Source organism: Sinocyclocheilus anshuiensis, unplaced genomic scaffold (assembly GCF_001515605.1).
Source record: "Sinocyclocheilus anshuiensis isolate Anshui unplaced genomic scaffold, SAMN03320099.WGS_v1.1 scaffold371, whole genome shotgun sequence".
In the NCBI taxonomy this organism is placed as follows: domain Eukaryota; kingdom Metazoa; phylum Chordata; class Actinopteri; order Cypriniformes; family Cyprinidae; genus Sinocyclocheilus; species Sinocyclocheilus anshuiensis.
The window spans coordinates 1028809-1053358 of record NW_015549597.1 but is presented as its reverse complement, the minus strand read 5'-3'; the positions used below and the strand labels follow the sequence as shown (position 1 = coordinate 1053358).

The following is a 24550-nucleotide window of genomic DNA, read 5'->3' as shown; positions in this document are numbered from 1 at the left end:
GGTGTGGGGGGGGGATAGCATGTCATATTCTGGCTACAGACAAAAACTAAGAACTGTTAATGAATTTATTTCATTTTACAGATTAGAAAATCGAAACGTCACATTGGTTTGTTTCAGTAGCATGAAAAACAAAATGGTTAGTCAAACTGGGAATAAATTAAATAAAGTGAGATATGCATTTTTGCTGTCTACACTGCAAAATACATCTTATGATGATGAGAGAATTCAGCATTCAGTCAGTGAGTGTGTGCACTGAAAAACTCAAAAACACTTCTGATTGGACATTGCATTCATAAGCATCAGCAGAAACATGGGTGATTGGTTATAATGCTCAACGCTGCAAAACATGCATAAAAAGAAATCTTGCGCAACATGAGCAAATCCACTGTAAATGTAATGACACATTTGATTTCACTTTTCACTTTAATTGTGTCAGCCGTAATAAGTCTAGCTAAATTGTGTAGGGACATTTTTTTCCCCTTATCTGGAATTGGGGTGGGGGGGGGGATGGGGGGCATTTTTGCCCCAAGCCACCATTAATTTCCGATCATACTCTGCATGTGTCTAGTTCAGAAAATGCCTCTTCATGCCATGTCCATTGATCCTATCATTTCCTTTTTTTTTTCAGATGTTAAAATTTTGAAGAACCGGAAGTTCATGGGCTCCATAGCAGAACAAAATATTCGTGCCAAGAGCAAGCCTATTATCCAGGAAATTGACTCAAAGTGAGTTCTTCTTCAAAATGAGTCTTATTGGGGTGGTGCTTAATCAGGTTGTGAGAAGGAAAACAAATAATACTTATTAAGAAGCCTACTAATGTACTGGAATCAGCCGTTTGTTTCAGAAAATTCAGATGTTGTTCAGAATAGAACTACATGTTAACACCAATGTCTATGGTAACATCATAAACTATAAAATTACAGTAAAACAGTGATTAAAACAACTTTACTCTTAACAATTAAAGTTTTGACACTAACAAAAGGTTTTGTAAAAAGCACATACCGCTCATGGGACAGCAGAAATACAGCGGCTACCCTGTACACAAAGCAGTACTGCGTCTATAAATATCACTCTATTGACAGGAAAATGGCATCTAAACTTTTCTGAAGACAATCAGTTCCCTTCAAATGCATGTTAAACTTACAGCACATGAAGTAATGGGGTTCACTAGTCTATCGATTTGAATTGAGAGTGAGAAAGCACAACTGGTATCTGTGTATAAATACTACGGAAAATGAGTATTTGAGAATCGATATTTATTGAAAAATCTTAATATGAAAATAAACATAATTCGGTTATATTTAATAATACACTATACACTATATTAGTGTATTTTATTAGTATTGAATTGGCCAAAATAGTGACATTCTGCAAACAGCTCTGTCAATAGATAGTAAACATTTTGCTTTCAGATAAAGGATCCGCACTTGCTGTATCTTCTTAATGACTTGTAATTTATTTTAATTTTGCAACGGAGCAATTGACAATCAAATGTTTCGGCAACAAGCCTTCTTCAGGGAATCATTTTTATTCATTTCCAAAAAATATTTGTAAAGTACTACAAAACCTCCATTAATTATAACAAAAAATAAATAAATGCAAACAGTGGTATGATTGAAGGTGACTTGCCTCTGAACCCAACAAGAAAAGACAACTAAAATGGGCTGACATCTCTGGATCAGTATTGCAAAGGAAGGAATTTTGCTCAGAGCAGTTTTTTGTTGCCATTTGCGGCCACCATGTTCATTTTCCCGCCATACTGCCATCTGTCCCTGGCAGTAAAATCAACACAGTGGACATATAATTGCTGGACTTACCTTTTGTCCACTTGGTGCTCTATCCATTGTGCTGGGTTTTAAGCATCAACACAGATGTGTTTAGTTGAAATGGAGCGGAACATTTCCAAAACAGATATTCATTCCAGTGCTGTAGATTAATCAACACATCATTACGGTCTTGCTGAGGAAATAACAGTTAGGCCTTCATGTGTTAAAAATACTCACAAAGAAAAGTGTGCCATTTCTTATTCATGTATTCACATGTATTCATTCATTATTAAATGCTTGTGATTGCCCCTTTAAGACTTCTGAACAGCAAAGTTTTCAGTTATAGCTTTCTTACAACTGAAGGCCCTCTGGCAGTGTTCAAACAAGTTGGGTTATACAGCATTGTAACAAAATAAATAGTTGTTCATCATACTTGACACCAGCTAGGTGTGCCTGATGGAGGGGTGAAATTTCGATACTTTACTTTGACGTTCATTGATGTATTAGTTATTCATCATAATCTATTAGTGCGTAAGTGGTATATTTACAGTTGAAAAATTCAATTATAGATAATAATTATCTCATCGCAAGCCCCTTGTGTGTTTGGTTCTTTAATATTTTGTCTAAAAATTGTGCTTTCAGCTACCAATAAGATTTTTATACTTACTGTTTAACACATTTTACTAAAGTGAAATAGTTTTCACAGAATGCTGCCAAATTTGTTCAAAAATCATTGACACATTCTGTCTGGACCTGTTCCTAGTTATCAGTGACACTTTGCCTGTCTGTTACTGTGCGTATGTGTCATGTGATTAGTGATTTGTCAGTGTGTGCGGTCCATCTGTGGCTCATTGCTCTTTTGTGCACCTGATCCCATTCTGATTGTTGACCTGCTGAGTAGCTATAACTGGAATTCCTCTAATCACTTTGTTCTCTGTGGACAGGGAATCTGACTCCTTGCCTTCATCAACCAAACGGTATGTTTATTTGAAGTTTTTTTTTTTTTTTTTAAATGCATTTGTAAATTGTTTGGTGTGTCCCTTTCGTGTTTTGCTGTCACTTATGTTTGACAACCCAGAGATGAGTGCAAAGACTTAGTTTTGCCCCATTTGTTATGCTCAGTGTGATATACAATTGGTTATTGTGAGGCAGAACTTTACCTGCAATTTAATAATTTATGCCTTTATTGTGCTTCATTAACTCCAGTCCAGAGTTCAGTTTATTAGTGGAGCCCCCAAGTGGAAATGCAGAGCATCTGATCGCTGAGATCCTGCTTCCTGGAGTGGTGAGTAATGGAGGCCTGGTTTTGGACTATGTTCAACTACATGTTAACACAAAGTACGAGATTCGAGGCTTTGCCGTCTTCTTCACTAGATATCTGCTTGCTCTCTTGTTCTGGATTTGGGAGAAGACAGACTAGTGCTGATTGCTCGATCTTCTCTTTTCCACTTGGATATTTTCTTTCCCCTTCTTATTGACCAAGAAAACAGTGTTGCCCAGTTCAACACAAACACACAGGTGAGTTCTTGTCAGGATAGCATTGCCCAATTTCAAGTCTTTTTGTATTGTCTTTTTTTAACCGCTACACAATGACCACTCTTTGACCCATTATATTAGTGCTGGTGTGGATTTGCAGTATGGCTCATACAGTCTTTTCCTATTTTCTTTTCAGACGCTCACAGTGACCATGCCAGTATTGTCTTCATAAATTGCAAGGCTATTACTTCATAATAAACTTCATTTTGTATACAGAAAGTGTTATGCGTGTTGCTCAGTAAGATTTAATCTGTAACTAATTATATAAAGGTTGAATATATATAACCAAATTATATAATTATATATGTTTTTTTAGAGATACATTTCTGACAATGTCTCTTTTGTTGCCCTCTACTTTCTGCCAGGGATTATTATAGAACTGTGTTCTTTAAACAGCAAAGAGAGAAGAAAGACTGTTATGTTAAGAGTTTGTTGAAGGACATTCTGTGCTCTGATGAGTGCAAAGGCTCAATGTTTGGTGCAGTCCCACAGGAAATACGATTTGCATATTTGGGGTTTTTCTTAATCAAGAACTTTGTTGGTGCTTTGATTAAAGCCCAATGCAAATAAATAGAAGCAAACACTGCATGTTCTAGTGAAGTCACATGGGAAAAAGTTAGTATTCTTGAAGTATGGCTTGAAAGTCACAATCTAGAGAAACTCTTTTTAAAAAGAGCTGGAGAACCACTGAACTGGCATTGATTGGAATAAATGTCCACTATGTAATTGTACAAATCTGTGAGCAACCTAAACAAACTCTGGAAGGACTATGAACCAAATATTGATTCAAGAAATGACTGCCTAGTTCTAAATAAATAAATAAGTGTTCTTCAATAAAACTGTGAGTAGAAAATGTGACTAGAAAATTCATTTTCACAGAAAGAAAATAAAGTGACCATTGTAAGACTCAAAGTTATTGTAATCTGCAGGTAAAAGATTTCCTTTTACAACAAAATAACTGAATTGTAATCTATTAAAGTCTGTTGTATTGCCATTCAGCCAAAGGCTAAGTAATTTCGCAACAAGGCAACAATTGTGCAAGCTGAACATGTTGCCTTTGACCTCACTGCATATATCAGCAACTTTTCCATCTACTGGAACTTAAATCAGCTATCTGCAGGGTTAGTATTTTGGCTAATTATCTGAATTAAAAAAAGGTAGAAGGACAAACAAAACTTTCTTTTATATTCCTGACCAATACCTACAAGAAATGGGAGCCCATCCATTTACCTCTATGTTGTCTTAGCCATTACCCTATTTTACATTGTGTCGAATAGAAAATATGTCTTCTGGGAAGAATTGTGTCTAAATCCCCTGTGTTATTTTTGTTCCCAACTGTCCCTTTGTTTTTTCTATCTCTTTTTATATCCCTGTGTTTGTTGTGTGAGGTCATTCCCACTGTCTCCCCTAATCCCTCGTGGTGGTCATCTTTCTGTCCCAGGGTTCATTTCTAATCCATCCATGGTCCTATGCCGTAGCTGCTAACACCCTCCATCTGTCCCTGTCCTCATATAAAAACGAGCCATTGTCCCGCATTACAAAACTCATAATTCACAGGGACTGTCCTCTCATCCTTTGTGTGCCTGTTTATCATCCACTGTGAACCCATCCTACCATCACCAAAAGGTAAAAGTCTTTTTTGTAACTTCTCAAACAATTGTATTTTTAGTCATTTCTTTCCATCTGGAGAAAAGTAATTGAATTTTCAGTATTTTTCAGAAGGTCTGTTGATTTTAAGTTCTTGTGTGCAATTACAGTATAATAATGTTAGTTATACATTATTGTGTTTTAGTGTCCTGTACCAGACGTGTGCTTATGTAGGACTCAAAAATTGATGTAATTAATTAACTAAAGGCAGAACAGTATGTAGTTCACTAATGATGGTCATAACCTGCATACATCTTCCTGGCATAATTGCCTGTAGTAGTCTACACTGATTTGTGCAGCGTTTGATTTTTGTCCTAGACCAAATGGACTTGCGAAACTGAATAAAATTCACTTTCAGAGCAATAAAGATTCGCTGTAACTAATATAATCTCCCCCTGCGTCCTTGGCTAAAATTAACCCATCAGAATTCTGTGGTTAATGCCGCTATGACCTCCCATAACCTTACTCGCCCCTCAAACGCCCTCTCTGTCTTCCACTTTCTCATCCTGTTGTCTCTTGCGTCTATCCCTACTTGGGTTGATCCAGTGCGAGGGGCATCTTCTGTTTGTAATTTGATCCTTTCGTGCAGAAATTGCCAGACTCGTGCTCTGAGATGCTGAGAATCTCATTAGCAAAGTAGCAGCAGGTGAACTGTTGAAAGGACGCTGGATTTAGATGGGCACTGCATGTGCTTGCAAGCCTTTGTCCAGAGGCGGTAAAGTACAAGAGGTGTGGTGACAGCTACATGCCTCATAAATTCTCTCTGGCGATGACACTGTAGCTATAAAATTGTTTCAAATAGCAGTTATGATATGGCACTGATGTGAATGATGAGGCAGAGGGAAAGGAATCTGACAGTGGAATGTTAATGACTGCAATTATACAGTGTATGACAGTCATTAACTGCAATTCCTGCAATCAAATCCATAAGATCCAGTTAGGGAAAGGCCAGGTTCACAGCAAGTTGTCCACTTAGTTGACAGTTGTGCAAAACAGAACTAGGTGCTACAGAACTAACATGTCTGAAACTGTAGTAATGGAAGAACCGAACGAAGAAAGTGTCAGAAATCGTATCTGACCCCGTCTTTGTCTGCACATTCCCACCTGTTCCCACCCCATCAGTCTTCAAATGAAGCATTCAATCAGATGTCAGCACTTTGGGACAATGGAACAATTTAGATCTGATGCTGCTTTGGCTTTGTCACTCTCTCCTGCTCTCTCATCCTCTTTCTAAAGCTATTACGAAATGTTAAGCTATTTTTCCATGTACTGTCTGTCTCACTCTCACTTTCTCTTCCTCCTTCTCTCGTCCAGTTTCACCATGTCTGATGTAGAGGAGGAATATGAGTGAGTAATGTTTCTTTTTTTTCTATCATTACTGATTATCGGTCTAATAAAGCATTACATTTACTGTGATTTTTACTTATTCCTTTTCTTTTCTTTTACTAAATGGCCTCATAGTGAACAAGCAGAGGGTGAGTAGAATTGTTCTGTTTTTTTTTTTTTTTGCCCTCTAAAACTTTAGCTTTAGTGATTATCAGTAAATCCTTGGCATAATGTGTACCCAGAGGCCAGTTATAGATGTCTCTCGAGGCCCTGCTGAGCTTCAGTTGGTTTCACGGAGCTATGCATGAGTCTGATTGGGTGCTTAGGCTTTTCACAATGCCTTTTCCTGGAAGGGTTATTATTACAGACTGATCTGATCTCATGCTGCTGTTGGCGCACATCCCTAACAAATGGTGTACACTTACATAATCTTTTGCACACACTTATTTATATACATACTCATATTCTCTCCTGATTGTCCTCACGTGCTCTCTTGATATTCACTTATGTTTTCCTTTTCCTCCGTCATCTTGTCATTGTGGCTTATTTGTGAGAAGCAGAGGAGGAGGAGGCTGCAGAGGATGCAGGAGCAGGTAAAATAATACCTCATCGAGAGTTCAAAACAAAGTCTCTTTAAAGTCGATTAGAAAATAATAGGCCATACAAAATTAAATATTACAAAATATGGGATAGTATGTAATGCAGAAAGCGACACCAGCCAAAATAGTGTGAAAGTGAGGCAGCAGCTGTAAAATTCAGCACAAAGTCACATGACTGGGAGTAGAGGGATTATTTCCACTGATTATGTTCATAACTGTATGTACATTAATACGTTACATGTGAATCAAAATGAACTAGAAATAATCCGTAAAATTAAAGGAACACTCCACTATTTTTGAAAATAGGCTCATTTTCCAACTCCCCTAGAGTTAAACAGTTGAGTTTTACCGTTTTCGAATCCATTCAGCCGATCTCCGGGTCTGGCGGTAGCACTTTTAGCTGCAGCTTAGCATAGATCGTTGAATCTGATTAGACCGTTAGCATCTCCCTCAAAAATGACCAATCAGATTCTAATCAGTTTCAATGATCTATGCTAAGCTGCAGCTAAAAGTGCTGCCGCCAGACCCGGAGATCGGCTGAATGGATTCGAAAACGGTAAAACTCAACTGTTTAACTCTAGGGGAGTTGGAAAATTAGCCTATTTTCAAAAATAGTGGAGTGTTCCTTTAAAGCTGCACCTCTGTTTCTGCAGCCATCATTTGTGATGTACTGAAAATGTATGGTCCAAAAAGGCACATACAAAAATAGGCAATAGTTCTCTAGTTCATATTTTCAGATGAAGGTAAATATATCTTTCTTGATGTTCATGACAGACAAAGTACTTGAGGACTTGTAATACATAATAGAAAGAAATAGAAATAAAAGAGATAATAGAAAGAAATAGAAATAAAAGAGAAGTGGATTGCTGAAGTAATCAGCTGCACTGTAATGATTGGCAAAATGTAAACTTTCCACAATATTTTTGAGTAATGTAATAATGTTAATAAAATTGATAACAACATTTTATTTGGTTTTAATAATAGTATGGTAATAAAAACATAGTAAATTAGTATATTGATGTAAAAAAAAAGTCAAAATCCACATTCGATCAAAACACATACTTTATCCTGTTTAAAAGAAGACATGCAGAAATGGAGCAAGAGGAAGGCAAATAAGGACAGATAAGGATTACTGAGGACTGAATGCCAAGATTCTCTGTATCTGTTAAAGATATTGATATGTTTGATTTGTTTTCATGTTTATTTGTTGAATCTATATTACAGAACAGCAGGAGTATTCAGAATATCAAGGTACTTGATACAAAGACATGCACCACCAGAATGGCATGTAAAATATAAACCTTAGGGAAGATTGTGCATGTAACATGCATTTTTAGTAATGTGTGTGAGGGCTGTGTTATATTTAATAAATCACGTAGTCAGTAATTTGAAATATAACTCTTCATTTTAGACGTGTAATGCAAATATATGGTGTGTTTTTGTAAACATTTGGCTGCACACCGTGGAACACATTGCATTTTTTTTTTCTAACGAAATGAGCGCGAGAGTATGGTGCATGCCCAGTCACACAATAAGAAATTGGATTGGAGATTTGCATTATGTCTGAACAGTATTTTTTTCACACATCGTTATTATTTGTCAAATGTCTGCTTATCTACTAATTTTTTGACCATGTTATTTCCACGTCGCCCATTGTTCTCTGTTGTTAATATGTTCTTGTATTTTTTCATCAGAGGAGACTCAGGAAGAAGGTGAGGGATTTTAGTTTAAAATATTTACTTTGACTTTTTTTTTATATAGATTAGTGGGAAGAGGCTCTAAATATCTGATCAAATTCAACTTTTACGGCTCTTTTGTGTTACTCGCCAGACTGACATGTTTTTTCCCAACCCAAAATGTTATATTAACTGTAATAAATCACTGAGAGTTCTTAAAGGAACCCTGTGACTGCAGTGTCCTTTAGTCTTGTGTTGCATCAGAGGGACCAGCTTTATTTAAAAGAATTTCCAGATATTTATAAAATGGGAAAATGTCAAAAGGAGGCAGAAAAACATATTTCATACAACCAGTGTAATTCAGTATGACGGCCCTCAAAAGTCAGCAAGACTAGTGGACTATTGTACAGTTGTGTGTGAATAGGAAGGGCTTTATGACTACGTTTGAAAAGAACTTCCTTGTTTCTTTTTTCCCTGTTCGTTGCACCCTTTTGCAGAGGAGGAAAGACCCCGGCCCAAGTAAGTGTTCAGACTCTTCACAAGCATGCTTTGCATTTTCCTAATGTCTTCTTGCACTCATTCCCCTCAATCTCGTGCTAATTCCCCTTTCTCACACAGGCCCATGGTTCCACAACTTGCCCCTCCAAAGATTCCAGAGGGTGAGCGGGTTGATTTCGATGTAAGTACCAATTCACTGCAGTATTTCAGTCCAGTTCAGTTCATCTGTTTAAAATTAACTGGAAACTGAGAAAATGCAGGGTTCACTTTTTTTCCACCATGCAGGGTAAATGTTTATATGGTGTGTTCAATGAAGACATGAAAACATACCATTGTGTTTTTTTAAGCTGTTCAGACTTTATGAAAATCTATATAATTTCCTCTCTCAGGATATTCACAGAAAAAGGATGGAGAAGGACTTTCTGGAGTTGCAGACTTTAATTGATGTCCACTTTGAGCAGAGGAAGAAAGAGGAGGAAGAACTGATCGGTCTGAAGGAGAGAATTGTAATTCCTGATCTTGATCATCTCAGTTTTTTCAAAAAACTTTCTGCACTCTATTTTCTCTTTGCTTTGCACTAATTGTCGGCCATTCGGTCCTCAGGAGCGGCGGCGGGCAGAAAGAGCAGAGCAGCAGCGTGTTAGAGCGGAGAAAGAAAGAGACCGACAGACGAGGATTGCGGTAAATCAGAAATGAAACGTAAAATGCTCTCTAAGTCGTATGTGGAATTTAATACAGAACACTTGCAAGATAGAATCGATGTGAAATGTATTATCTACGCTCTCTCATCAGGAAGAGCGTCAAAGGAAAGAGGATGAGGAGGCTAAGAAGAGAGCAGAAGACGAGGCCAAGAAGAAGAAGGTTTTGTCCAATATGGGGGCAAACTTTGGTGGCTTCTTAGCCAAGGTAAGTTACTGTTGTGTACATGTTTCTTACCATACGTACATTAATAATGCTTGTACAGTGCATATGCATTTTTGTGTTGTAGGCAGAGCAGAAACGGGGGAAGCGTCTTACGGGACGAGAGATCAAGAGAAAGACTCTTTCAGAGAGGCGCTCTCCTCTTGGCATCGAAAATCTGCGAGAAGATGGGTTGAGGTAACCACCCACATACTCATCCAAATACAGTCATATGTTTATCGTTATTCAAGATGTGCACAGGATGTTTAACTTTACATTGAAAAGTGTGTTCCTTTTTAGACTCTCATTTTTCCCCACATGCTCCATGACTAGGTGTCTATTCAAACAGTTTTGCATCATATATGTTCCTTACTCCCACAAAACAGGCAACGAGCTCAGGAGATGTGGAACTGGATTTACCAGCTGGAGTCAGAGAAGTTTGACCTCTTGGATCAAATGAAGAGACAGAAGTATGAGGTGTGGTGATTTGAGTCACCGAGAGAGAATCTAGGTGTAGGCATCTAATGAAGGATTATACAGTATTAAATCTGTCTGTGTTTGTGTTGGCGAATACTAATCTGTGCTCGGTTGAATTAGAGGAAAACAGAAAGAGTGAAAAGAAAGTGAAAGTGCCAAAAAATTTATTTATCTGTACGTTGCTTCCTTCTCAACAGATTGTTGTTCTGCTGAACAGGATTTCTCATGCTCAAAAGTTGTAAGTCACCATCCAAACACACACACACAGACACACAGACATAGACACACACACACACACACACAGACACAGACATTCAAGTCCAAACACAACTCACTCAGAAAAATTCGCCTCATTGCAAGAAGTCAAATGAAAACAATATGAGTTCATATGTTTGACATTCTCAGACTGGATAAAACCATAGTGTGAGGCTAAACAATCGGAGTCATCACAGACTACGCCAGGGCCGGCGCCAAGGTGGGGCATTCATGGGCCTTGCCCTCCCCTCTCCTCCCCTTCTTGCAGAACGTGATCAATTTTAAAAGCAAAAGCAAAAAAAAAAAAAATGTGTGCATACAACTGTGACATCTGAAAGCTGTAAAAACTGACTGCTCAAATTCTGTGGTGTGGCTCTGACTTTTGGCAACTAGTGTCGACTCCACCAGACTGCAAATCAGGGCAAAAAGCTAGGAAAAAGTTGTATAGTGTGTTTCAAACTTAAAGGGATAGTCCACCCAAAAATTTATATTCTGTCATCTGTAACTCACCCTTATTTTGTCCAGTAAGCCTGTATGCATTTATTAATTTTTTTCTGCTGAACACAAAAGAAGAGATTTTGAAGAATATTGATAACCAAACAGTTTTGGTTCCTGTTGACTTCCATTGTATTTGTGCATACATTCAAAGTCAATAGGAACGGAAACTGTTTTGTCACCAACATACCATGTTTTATGTTTCACAGAAGAAAGAAATCATGTAGGTTTTGGAGTTAATGATGACAGAATTTTTAATTTTGGACGAACCAGCCCTTATTCCTTAAGCATTTTTCTTCAGTGAAAAAATATTTGAAAAAGTTCATAGAAATCTGTCTCAGGTATGCTCATGTCTCACCTCTCTCTTTATCACAGCAAAAAAGGCCATGGTAAAGGAAAGGTTGGAGGTCGCTGGAAATAAGAAATTGGGAAAATAATGAAAAGACACCATGGATGCTTTTACTTTTGACTCTTCTGACAATTTCACAGCCTCTGCAAAAGAATTATATTTCTAAATGTATTCAAAACTCTCAGATCTGATGTGCTTGGATTGGATGAATCACTTCTGTATTATTTTCATTCGTAAGGCACTTTGGAAAAAAAGTGTCTGCTAAATTAATAAATGTAAATGAAAAAATGCATCTGAATCATCATTTATTCTTTGCAAAAATGCATCAGAAACTAATTTCCTCCTAAAGGGAAGAGGAATGTGTGTTGAGGAAATGAAAATAAGTTGTGTGTCAGACTGAAGTGGCTTTGACATCATTTAAAGATGTCTGTCTTCATTCATAGTGTTTAAAACATGGCCTGAGAATCCTGTTTTCATGATGCTGCACAATAATTGTGGTCTTCAGCTCACATGCCTCGCCATTAATAGCACAAGTCATTTCCTTAAATGTACTTCCTACATGTCTTTTGGTCAGTTTTCATTAGGTTTGCTGAAGTAAAATGGGATGTTATCAAGGAATCCAAAAGTTGGAACTGTTGTGTACATCAGACCTGAAGCCTCTTGTGGTGGAGTGACGTAATAGTAAAGAACAGGTTGTATAAAACTAGTTGCAGAAGCTACCTACGTTTTCACAAAGGGTCTCCCAACAGTGTACTGACCATGCTCTGGCCTGCTTAGTTAGCTCTAGTGAGGAACAGGACTCTGCCCACTGCATGCAACAGCTGCATTTGAACTCTGCGAACTCTAAAGTCCACGTCATTATATTAGGACTTTTGCACCCATTGAAGCCAGGGAATGTATATATTAGAATTACTGACATTAGTTTTATTGTTGATCTGCAACCACCATCTGGTGGCCGTCAGCGCATGTTTGTTCATAATAAATGAGTAGACTAGCAAAACTTCATGTTAACACTACACCTCCTGCTGGTAAGTCTTTATCTACAATGTTCTTGCTGTGTGACCAAACATGTTAATGTATACAAGCTACCTGAAGAGCCTTTGAGAAACCGATTTGAAAATCATGATGCTAGCTCTCAAAGCGGCAGTGTTGTAGCATGACAGTCACAAATTCACTAGATGTCATATAGATTAACACTGTTAAGAATATTTGTTGTGAGTATCAATCTAAAACCAAAACTTATTCTAAAGATAGCTTTGCAAATGCACCGACTTGCATCTCGGCTTGTGTTAATCTGTTTTGTAGTTTTTAATCAATTCATATTGAACCAGTTAATTTACTTTTTATTTAAAATGCCGTCTCTCTATCTGTCCAACCTTCCCCAAGCTCTCCCTTTCGCTCTGTATAATTTTTTTGTGTCCTTTCTGGTCTCCATCTTCTCCACACTTCCGCCCTTCACCGGCTCTAAGTCCCTGCTCACATTTTTTTGGTTTTTACCCCCAACAATTTTACAACTATTGTATGTCTATTTGTGACCCTGGACCACAAAAGCAGTCATAAGGGTCAATTTTTTGAAATTGAGATGTATAGCTACATCGTCTGAAAGCTGAATACATAAGCTTTCCATTGATGTATGGTTTGTTAGGATAGGACAGTATTTGGTGGAGATACAACTATTTGAACATCTGGAATCTGAGGGAGCAAAAAAATCTAAATATTGAGAAAATCGCCTTTAAAGTTGTCCAAATGAAGTTTTAAGCAATGCATATTCTAATCAAAAATTAAGTTTTGATATATTTACAGTAGGAAATTTACAAAATATCTTCATGGAACATGATCTTTACTTAATATCCTAATGATTTTTGGCATAAAAGAAAAATCAATAAATGTTTTTTGGCTATTGCTACAAATATACCCGTGCTACTCATGACTGGTTTTGTGGTCCAGGGTCACATTTGTAGCCTATATGAAATAAAAACACATCTTAAAATCTGTGATTATGTATCCAGTTGTTGTGTTTATAGTCATATCTTGGTTCACAGAAAAACAACGAGGCAAATCAGAACAGTTATGGACAGATACACACATACAACACTTTCAAACAAAACACACACACTTATCCTCCACATCATACAGACACATTTAAATAAGAAACACAGTCCAGATGAACATAATATACATAATAACATTTATAAAAGTTGCTCCTCCTTTGTTTCACAGTAAAGAAGGGTACAGGATGATGATCAATAACATAACAGACAGAAACTCCTCAGTGAAAGGACGGATAAAATTTAAATGATGTTTTGCCAGATGTGTGAAAACTTTTAGTTGAGGGGCGGATAAGATATTTAGCGGATAGGTGCTTTAAGGGCAGCATCTACTTCCTCTTCAGGCTGAAGGGTGTGCCACTGGGCCACAGGTCGTCTGGGATTGGCCAGCATGTCTGACCAGTGGCGCAGACCCACCCCACTAGCACCAAACCCAATCCAGCACTTCCCAATTGGATCATTGCTTCCCAGTTTATCATAGTCATAGACCGTGATCAACACCTGGATCTTCTACAAGAAGGCAGAGAAACAGAGAAAAACAGGTCAATATGCATTTAATCCACTTTATTCTTTCTCATCAAACTTTTCAATTGTAAACACAGATGATTTTAGTAGACTGAACAAAAATTGGATTTACTTTGAAACAGATATCAGAAAGTCAAAATTCAAGATTTTGCTAGTAAAATTCACAAATAAGAAACAGAAAGTAACACTGAATTAAATGTAAAATTCTGAAGTAGAAAGACTAAAATATACTGCAATATATTCTGTTTTATTTACAACTTTGAAAAAGAATTGTTTACAGTGTAGTAACATTAGCACTTTAAACATACTATACAGTGAAAAGGTCGCATTTTGACGCATTAAAGGACCAAAAATACAAATCTGTAAATGTATTAGATATGCAAGTAGTCACGTAAATGTGTTTGAAACATGTTTACCTGAATCTGAGCGAAGGGGATTTCAAAGCTGAAGCTTTCATTGAAGTAGGGGTTCAGTGTGTTCTGCTTAACTGTCGTCTTCTTCTTCTTGATACGCTTTCCATTGTGTTGCAAAACCACTTTCACAAAAGGATCTAACACAGAAAAGTAAAGAGAAAAGTAAGAAAGAGGCATTGTTATATGGATAAAGACAAGAAATGCAGCTTAGCACCACATTTCCACAGAAAAGCCAGGATAATTCAAAAAATAAAAATCTAATTATATTAAAATAAAGTCACATTTGATGTGTAGAGAATCATTTCATTTTAATATCAAGTACAACAGAAAGGAAATGTAACTTTAACAAAATAACGCTACCACACTAACCTGATAAACCACCCACGTCCATCTTCTTCAGGTTCTTGGCCTCCATGATACAGACGGTCAGTTTACCAGAGGTGGGCACATAGCGCAGGGAGATACAGACGTCTCCTAAATTTTCTTGCTGTTGGGGAGGAAGAGGAGAGTGTTTAGTTTAAAAGCATCAAAAAACAGACTATGGCAGCTGACAATTTTTTTTTTTAAAACAGCCTGATGGAAAGCCTTACTTCCTCTTTCTCTCCTCCGACCAGGTCTTTCCATTCATGTATGGGCTGGCCCAGGTCAATGCTGTTCATAGGGATTTTGATCTCTCCAATTACATCATGTTTACCAAAGCGGTCAAAGTCAAACACCTGCAGGACCAGAGTCTGCCCTGCTAGATCATTAAAGGGGATCTAGAAACAGAAAAAAAAACAAGAAATCATGTCGAATGCCTGTTTGAACAAAAAAAGGTATGTTGCACTTACTCTACTGTGAAATTAAGCAATTAAGTGTGACAAATTTTCTTTAGGTTAATCCCCAAAAAATGCCTGTTTATAAAAACATAACTGCAATACCTTAAATAGGAATGTCTCGTTGAAAACAGGACACAGATTCTTGCGCTGGACCTTGGTTTCAAACTTTTTCTTCTTGTCTGGTAGCATATAAACTTTGACATAGGGGTCAGATGTTCCACCAATATCCATGGCAGGAAGGTCTTGGGCTTGCAAGACACCAACAATGAGCTGAAGGTTGTTGAATAAAAGGTTGTGGGTCAGGTTTTCAAAATCAAGCAGCTAGTCACACATTCTTTTAGAATAGCACTTCTTGATTTGTGTAAAAAATGTATCATATCAACTCACAATCAGAATGAATATAAAGAACATCCTCTCAACCAACCTGATTGTCAGTGAAGTTATAGTCCAGAGTGTACTCCAACTTGCCATAATATTCTTTCTCTCCCTCGCCCTCTCCTTCTTTAGGTTGTTCCTAAGTATGGGCAGTATAAATTTAAAATACTTAAGTAAAACTTTAAGCCAAACATTACCTCTTTTCTTTTTAATACTTAGATTAAAATGAATAATTTGACAGATCGAGGTCTGAAAGAGCTTCGCTCTCTCTGAACACTGTTTTAAATGTTCAGACTCTCCTACCTCGCCTGTTTCTTCCTCTCCTTCCTTTTTCATCCTTCTTCGTCCTCCCTTCCTCTCTCTGACTTTTTTAGCTTTTTTCTTCCCTCCCAAACACTTCTTATAGATACAGAAAGCAAAGCAGCCAACCAGGGCAAGCACGACCACAACTATGGCACCAATGGCCCACATGGGCACTGAAGAAAAAACAATGATCATTTCATTTCTGTTAGTAAAAAAATACATCATTTCAACCAATTACACATTTTCTGCTAAATGAATAAGTAGATGGATAGGTGGTTGGAGGGCTGACAGAAAAAGACTTTGGAAAATTGGAACTTACTTCTGATCTTGGGGTCTATTGATGGAACAGATAAAACATGAAGGATGTACATGGAAATGGAAAAAAATTGAGGAATTAATTGATCACAAATTGAGGAATTAATTGATCACACACACACACACAGAGAGTTTGATGGGAATGTGTGTTTTGTAATGATAATATGATGAAATATGAATGATTCCAGCTTGCAACAGACAGGCACTGGACAGATGTAAATTTTGGCTAAAGATGAAAATCAGGGTTCATGTGAAAAGCAACATTGGAGAGCCGTTAAATTTTGGTTACTTAATGCCATGACTAAACCAACAAAATATCAATGTGTAATGACACTGTGCATTTAAAATTGTGTGGATGTCAAAGGGATCGTTCAGCCAAACATGAAAATTCTGTCATCATTTACTCACCCTCAAGTTGTTCCAAACCTGTATGAGTTTCTTTCTTCTGTTAAACACAAAAGACGATATTTTGAAGAAGGTTGGTAACCAAACTGTTTCTGGTCCCCATTGACTTCCATGTTTTTTTTTTTTGGTCCATACTATGGAAGTCAACGTAGACCAGCAAGTGTTTGGTTGCCCATATTCTTCAAAATATTTTTTATGATATACTCTCAACAGAAGAAAGGAAGTCACACAAGTTTGTAACAACATGAGGGTGAGTAGATGGTGACAGAATTTTCATTTTTGGGTGAACTGTACCTTTAAGATTATCACATTAAACAAATGTTGCGTCTGGGTATCATACTTCACAACTGTTGGACGTCAATATGATGTTAGCATGAGATGATACCATGACTTAAAAGCATCAAAATATCAATGTCATTATTCTGCGTCACACTGACATTAGCATTAGGTGTTGTCCTGACATTATCACCGACGTCAGAACCTACATTCAACTGAATACTCATGTCTTACAACAATGGTGGCTTGCTGGAGTATGATTAGTCAAGTGTGGTGTATTGACAAAGAATTATTACTTACTAGGTAGATGGCTAAGCTCATTGAAAAACTTGTTCTTCATATTTATGAAGTTGTGGGAGTGATGAGAGGGAGGAGGCAGAGGAGGTGGAGCAGGTTTGGACTCCTCTGATTCTGCTGCCCTCCGCACACGATGCTGCATGCTGACTAATCGCATGGCTGACCAGCTACAGACATAAAACAGACCGTTACTGTCCTGACATAACATAAACTAAATGCCATAAATCACATATATTGCCTAGATCGGTCTCAAGCCCACACTGTCTCTCTCTTTCCCTCCCCACCTCTGTCCTGTTTGTGTCAGGCGTGACTTTTGATGGAGTAAACTCTGATTATTAATCTGATTAAGTCTGTTATTAATCCTGGAAACACAACAATGCACTTGTAATGCCCATGTGTTCAAACACTAGAATGTGCTCAAAAACTCCAATATTTGTCATCCACGTTAGCACACAATGGTTATGTTTCCACCAGCCCTACTCTGTTGAACTGACCTCTTGTCACTCTCAGCAGATGCGTAACGAGATTAAATGCCAAAACTAATCCAAAAATCCTTGGGTTTAAGTAAATTAGGAACAGAGCCCTCCCCTTGCCGCCTCACGTTCACACTTGAGCCTACTCATCTTGTCACCAGACCGCCATGTAAGACTAAAGACTTCAGGTATAGGCACTGCTCCTTTATATATAAGAATATGTTGAGCAGAAAAGTCACGGTTGAATTTATGACAGGACTTTATGATGATTCTATGTCAGCCACATGGACTGACCACAGTGATGAAAGAAAATAAACATAAACCTTTTTACAGTTAAAATGATGAAATTCTTCATTTTCTCTATTGACCTTGTTGGGTTATCATAATTAACTCATGACTGACCTATTTTCTTCACTCTGTATGCACGATATATATACCACCACCAATAAAATGGATAAAAAAATGACTTCAAGAGATAATTAAGATAGATATTTTAAGATTGTTTTTACATACTGGTGGTTACTTTAATATCATCTTCTTTTATGTATATATATATATATATATAAAATGTCATTTAATTGATTTTTCATCCATTAAATCCATTACAATCCATTAAATGTTATTTGAATTTGTTAGTGTCTTAACTTTTTTAAACATGTAGAGTCATATACATTATGTGCATATTAATTATTAGGGATATATAATTGCTTAAATGTGTTTGTTGTTCAGAAGCATAATTGCTACAGATGAATATACCTCACCTGTGTCTCAACCACTCAGGAGAATATTGTAAATATAAAATTAAATAGAACATATTTATTTTATTTTTAAAGAAAAAACAATTGTTATTTTTTATTTTAACTTTAGCTAACTTTTTTGCTTATTGCTTATTTACTTATTTATTTAAATTTAGGTAAAATTATAGGGCAGGAGTCCACTTCATTCTTGTAAACCTAGCAGTTCTTTGCTGATTTTCATATTTAGTATTCTGACATCTGCCAAATATATACACAGTATACACAGCTTCCAACATATTTAAACGTTTTCTACATTAGTTTTTGAATGAAAAAAAGGAAATAAACGTTTATAACAATTATTTTATAAAGTGTGCAAAAGAGGGTTGAAACAATTAAGTAATTTCTTCTCTTCTCATCTTTTCCATAGACAGCAGATACCTTGAAAGTGCGTAATCTGAGAGGTCAGAAAGAATAATTTGTGTCATTTACTGACAGGACTGCACTAATCTGGCTAAAGAAGGCCTGTCGCTCAGTGCGTCACAAACCGGCTTCATACAGCCTTGTTTTTTTCCTTCATCGCTACTTTGTCCACCAGCGGGTAGAACTGCTGTATTTTCGGATTACCTACATCTCATCTAGTCACCCTTTTCCGTATTTTTATTTTTTTTTATTTTTTTTTTGCAGTTGTCCAAGACTGAAGAGCTTTTAAGCACATAGGCTAAGCATCAATTTAGTCGAGCAAAACTCATCTGAGCCACTCTTATTGCGAGAGTTTATAGAAAAGATGTAGGCAGCTATACTGTTATACAAAATGTGGCGAACAAGAAAAGAACAAAAAAACTAACTGTGTGTTGTTTATTAACGTCACTGTGCTATGTATAAGTAGTTTTCATTTATAATTACATGACATTTCAGGTGAATTAGATTGTCTGTGGACTGTTGCAGCCTCCATGAATTTAGTGAAAATGTATTATTTTGCTATTCACTCAAACTATCGTGACACATTTTCAAGTAGTTACAACTATTCCATGTAGTATTTGAATTAATATGATGCTATTAAATTGCACATGCTATAATAATCATCATAAAATGCTGTTTAAAATCATTTTAAATGACACTGCTTGACGTCAATCAATTCCAAGATAGTATGATATTTCCATGAATAGTGGAGCCAATGAAGCAAACAATAATCAAACTTACCTGATGATGTTCTACAGATCCTACTCTCTTAGATAGAAACCTGTGCTTTGTTTATAGAGCACAGCAGCCCTCTCACACACTGCTCTAACTTACTCTTGTCGTCCACTTTATCATCTGTCCCTCTCTCGCCCCAAAGCGCATTTGAAGCGCCAAACCCTCTTTCACTTGGATTAATCGTGCTCTCCCTTCTGTTCAGTTATGTGCCCTGTAGTGATGCGTATCAGTATTGGATCCGTGAAATAGGTCTTGTGACAGCAGCCTAATAAAGCTGTGGCGTCTGTAATGTTAATCAAACAACAAAATATAGAGAAAATCCCTCAGTGCTCTTGACTAAATAATGTTTTGTTGAATAACTTTAATATGTTAATTTACAGTTTATTCCATTTCTGTAGCCTATTTAAAACACGTTCATATTTTAGAAAATGTAGGTAACATTTGCATCATTAATGATTTATTTTATCCAGCCGCGACCCACCCGCAAATAATCAGAATGCATTTTTTTATTACCCAACCCACCCGACCCGCGGATATAATTTATAATAATCTTATAATCTTATTTCATCCATCTCGTACGCCCGTTCCTCAGTTTGCTAGTATCCCATATAATCTCCTGCATGCTGTTTATCGGATTCTAATTTGCAATATCATTTTCGTTCAGACCCTTCTGAATCGGATTATAGTCGGTGGTTCACTGCTGCTAATAGGCATGATTGGTATAGCATAAGGAGGCTGTAAACCTTGTTCATTGGTTATGAAATGAGGACAAGGCTTCACCAGTAGTTGACGATTATCGAGACATATCGAAAAAAATAATTTTATGAACCATAACGGGCCTTGGTCCTTCAGTGTTTATGACCAATGTGCGATTATTAGACATCAAAACAGCACCCTCGTGTGGTAAAATGAAATACTAGCCTACACCTGTAGTGCCGTGGAAATTAATGTGAATATTTAGATCTCTTCATTTAACAGACCACGAAAAGTTTGTAAGAATATTGTATTTACTCTCTGTAGGCCTATATAATATTAGGTTGTACATTAGATTTTATGAAATACTAATGTGCAGTTGTGTCAGTGATTGACATTATCCTTACAGATGAGTGAAGTGTCTCCTCCATTTTCACTTTAGAGGTTTGTTGTCACTGTTACAGTAGATTTGTACATTAATTAGTCACACTATTGTTACCACTTTTCAGTCCAATAGATCTGCATTCACAGGTTTTCTGCTGGGAAAAAAAAAATCCAGTTACATTAATCATTACAGCCCGCTCTTTTTTAGATATTTTTTGGGATTTTATGCCTTTTTTTTAATGCCGAACTCGGGTCGCCGTGAGCGCAGTTGCACTGTATGTCGACGCACTAACCTATTGGCGCCGACTGCATCCTGCAATTTTAAATAAAAAGACAAGGTTATTGAGCTCAGAATTTTTAATTTAAATTCACCAGGTCAATCATTGCACATTCAACAGGAAAGCATTGCTTGATGACAATCACAGGATGACTAAAACAGTAACGCTGCATTGTTTTACAAGTAACAGGAAACTTTACTTGATGTTAACCTTTCAACCTGTCAGACTTCAAAATTTTGCACAAGAGCTGTTTGATAAGAACATATTTAAGAGAATAATATTTTTATTCATTCATGTATTAATATGATCTGAGGGCTGCATTTAGCTGCTGTCTCCATCCAGGGTGTGCTTGTCAAACAGGTACTCCGCCATCCTGTTGTTGCCGGCATCCATCTTGGAAAGGTTGGTGATGTGGTCACCAAGCTTCTTGATGGCCTCAACCTGCTCATTCAGGTAGTGAGTCTCCAGGAAGTCACACAGCTGTTGGACAAGACGTCAGAAAAAAATGTTAGGATGCTATATAAAATGTCATTTAATTGATTTTTCATCCATTAAATCCATTACAATCCATTAAATGTTATTTGAATTTGTTAGTGTCTTAACTTTTTTAAACATGTAGAGTCATATACATTATGTGCATATTAATTATTAGGGATATATAATTGCTTAAATGTGTTTGTTGTTCAGAAGCATAATTGCTACAGATGAATATACCTCACCTGTGTCTCAACCACTCAGGAGAATATTGTAAATATAAAATTAAATAGAACATATTTATTTTATTTTTAAAGAAAAAACAATTGTTATTTTTTATTTTAACTTTAGCTAACTTTTTTGCTTATTGCTTATTTACTTATTTATTTAAATTTAGGTAAAATTATAGGGCAGGAGTCCACTTCATTCTTGTAAACCTAGCAGTTCTTTGCTGATTTTCATATTTAGTATTCTGACATCTGCCAAATATATACACAGTATACACAGCTTCCAACATATTTAAACGTTTTCTACATTAGTTTTTGAATGAAAAAAAGGAAATAAACGTTTATAACAATTATTTTATAAAGTGTGCAAAAGAGGGTTGAAACAATTAAGTAATTTCTTCTCTTCTCATCTTTTCCATAGACAGCAGATACCTTGAAAGTGCGTAATCTGAGAGGTCAGAAAGAATAATTTGTGTCATTTACTGACAGGACTGCACTAATCTGGCTAAAGAAGGCCTGTCGCTCAGTGCGTCACAAACCGGCTTCATACAGCCTTGTTTTTTTCCTTCATCGCTACTTTGTCCACCAGCGGGTAGAACTGCTGTATTTTCGGATTACCTACATCTCATCTAGTCACCCTTTTCCGTATTTTTATTTATTATTATTTTTTTTTGGCAGTTGTCCAAGACTGAAGAGCTTTTAAGCACATAGGCTAAGCATCAATTTAGTCGAGCAAAACTCATCTGAGCCACTCTTATTGCGAGAGTTTATAGAAAAGATGTAGGCAGCTATACTGTTATACAAAATGTGGCGAACAAGAAAAGAACAAAAAAACTAACTGTGTGTTGTTTATTAACGTCACTGTGCTATGTATAAGTAGTTTTCATTTATAATTACATGACATTTCAGGTGAATTAGATTGTCTGTGGACTGTTGCAGCCTCCATGAATTTAGTGAAAATGTATTATTTTGCTATTCACTCAAACTATCGTGACACATTTTCAAGTAGTTACAACTATTCCATGTAGTATTTGAATTAATATGATGCTATTAAATTGCACATGCTATAATAATCATCATAAAATGCTGTTTAAAATCATTTTAAATGACACTGCTTGACGTCAATCAATTCCAAGATAGTATGATATTTCCATGAATAGTGGAGCCAATGAAGCAAACAATAATCAAACTTACCTGATGATGTTCTACAGATCCTACTCTCTTAGATAGAAACCTGTGCTTTGTTTATAGAGCACAGCAGCCCTCTCACACACTGCTCTAACTTACTCTTGTCGTCCACTTTATCATCTGTCCCTCTCTCGCCCCAAAGCGCATTTGAAGCGCCAAACCCTCTTTCACTTGGATTAATCGTGCTCTCCCTTCTGTTCAGTTATGTGCCCTGTAGTGATGCGTATCAGTATTGGATCCGTGAAATAGGTCTTGTGACAGCAGCCTAATAAAGCTGTGGCGTCTGTAATGTTAATCAAACAACAAAATATAGAGAAAATCCCTCAGTGCTCTTGACTAAATAATGTTTTGTTGAATAACTTTAATATGTTAATTTACAGTTTATTCCATTTCTGTAGCCTATTTAAAACACGTTCATATTTTAGAAAATGTAGGTAACATTTGCATCATTAATGATTTATTTTATCCAGCCGCGACCCACCCGCAAATAATCAGAATGCATTTTTTTATTACCCAACCCACCCGACCCGCGGATATAATTTATAATAATCTTATAATCTTATTTCATCCATCTCGTACGCCCGTTCCTCAGTTTGCTAGTATCCCATATAATCTCCTGCATGCTGTTTATCGGATTCTAATTTGCAATATCATTTTCGTTCAGACCCTTCTGAATCGGATTATAGTCGGTGGTTCACTGCTGCTAATAGGCATGATTGGTATAGCATAAGGAGGCTGTAAACCTTGTTCATTGGTTATGAAATGAGGACAAGGCTTCACCAGTAGTTGACGATTATCGAGACATATCGAAAAAAATAATTTTATGAACCATAACGGGCCTTGGTCCTTCAGTGTTTATGACCAATGTGCGATTATTAGACATCAAAACAGCACCCTCGTGTGGTAAAATGAAATACTAGCCTACACCTGTAGTGCCGTGGAAATTAATGTGAATATTTAGATCTCTTCATTTAACAGACCACGAAAAGTTTGTAAGAATATTGTATTTACTCTCTGTAGGCCTATATAATATTAGGTTGTACATTAGATTTTATGAAATACTAATGTGCAGTTGTGTCAGTGATTGACATTATCCTTACAGATGAGTGAAGTGTCTCCTCCATTTTCACTTTAGAGGTTTGTTGTCACTGTTACAGTAGATTTGTACATTAATTAGTCACACTATTGTTACCACTTTTCAGTCCAATAGATCTGCATTCACAGGTTTTCTGCTGGGAAAAAAAAAATCCAGTTACATTAATCATTACAGCCCGCTCTTTTTTAGATATTTTTTGGGATTTTATGCCTTTTTTTTAATGCCGAACTCGGGTCGCCGTGAGCGCAGTTGCACTGTATGTCGACGCACTAACCTATTGGCGCCGACTGCATCCTGCAATTTTAAATAAAAAGACAAGGTTATTGAGCTCAGAATTTTTAATTTAAATTCACCAGGTCAATCATTGCACATTCAACAGGAAAGCATTGCTTGATGACAATCACAGGATGACTAAAACAGTAACGCTGCATTGTTTTACAAGTAACAGGAAACTTTACTTGATGTTAACCTTTCAACCTGTCAGACTTCAAAATTTTGCACAAGAGC

The 24550-nt window shown here is 36.7% G+C and overlaps 3 protein-coding genes across 7 annotated transcripts in view; 2 read left to right on the top strand and 1 right to left on the bottom strand.

The window, feature by feature from the left end:
* Positions 1-3521, top strand: part of pih1d1 (PIH1 domain containing 1) — a 6035-nt gene extending 2514 nt beyond the window's left edge. Inside the window, exons 7-11 of the mRNA XM_016447049.1 lie at positions 629-725; positions 2711-2743; positions 2973-3051; positions 3141-3284; positions 3439-3521. Of these exons, the coding sequence (XP_016302535.1) occupies positions 629-725; positions 2711-2743; positions 2973-3051; positions 3141-3284; positions 3439-3474 (389 nt within the window). The 3' untranslated portion in view covers positions 3475-3521. The remainder of the gene's footprint in view (positions 1-628; positions 726-2710; positions 2744-2972; positions 3052-3140; positions 3285-3438) is intronic.
* A 1324-nt stretch (positions 3522-4845) lies between these two features.
* Positions 4846-11797, top strand: tnnt1 (troponin T type 1 (skeletal, slow)). 3 transcript variants are annotated; one of them, XR_001630792.1, is made up of 15 exons: positions 4846-4928; positions 6264-6296; positions 6411-6424; positions 6833-6868; positions 8099-8125; positions 8569-8586; positions 9048-9069; positions 9169-9229; positions 9438-9554; positions 9652-9729; positions 9841-9954; positions 10037-10146; positions 10335-10459; positions 10623-10663; positions 11551-11582. XR_001630792.1 is itself a non-coding variant. In XM_016447051.1 (15 exons), exons 2-15 carry the CDS (start codon positions 6271-6273, stop codon positions 11594-11596), a joined length of 798 nt encoding a protein of 265 aa, XP_016302537.1. In that variant the 5' UTR covers positions 4846-4928; positions 6264-6270; the 3' UTR covers positions 11597-11797. The 3 variants fall into 3 exon arrangements, 2 of the variants coding, with proteins under 2 accessions (XP_016302537.1, XP_016302536.1); XM_016447051.1 differs by having other exon boundaries at positions 6836-6868; positions 10335-10425; positions 11551-11797; XM_016447050.1 differs by having other exon boundaries at positions 10335-10425; positions 11551-11797.
* Positions 11798-13521: 1724 nt separating this feature from the next.
* On the bottom strand, positions 13522-23165 carry LOC107658481 (synaptotagmin-2-like). Of its 3 annotated transcripts, none has more exons than XM_016447046.1 (10): positions 22954-23165; positions 17303-17466; positions 16326-16340; positions 16007-16179; positions 15753-15842; positions 15431-15598; positions 15101-15268; positions 14880-14997; positions 14514-14647; positions 13522-14082 (listed from the first exon to the last, which is right to left on the bottom strand). In XM_016447046.1, exons 2-10 carry the CDS (start codon positions 17454-17456, stop codon positions 13873-13875), a joined length of 1230 nt encoding a protein of 409 aa, XP_016302532.1. In that variant the 5' UTR covers positions 17457-17466; positions 22954-23165; the 3' UTR covers positions 13522-13872. The 3 variants fall into 3 exon arrangements, with proteins under 3 accessions (XP_016302532.1, XP_016302531.1, XP_016302534.1); XM_016447045.1 differs by lacking the exon at positions 22954-23165 and adding an exon at positions 19710-19921; XM_016447048.1 differs by lacking the exons at positions 16326-16340; positions 22954-23165 and adding an exon at positions 19710-19921.
* Between the last annotated feature and the right edge of the window lie 1385 nt (positions 23166-24550).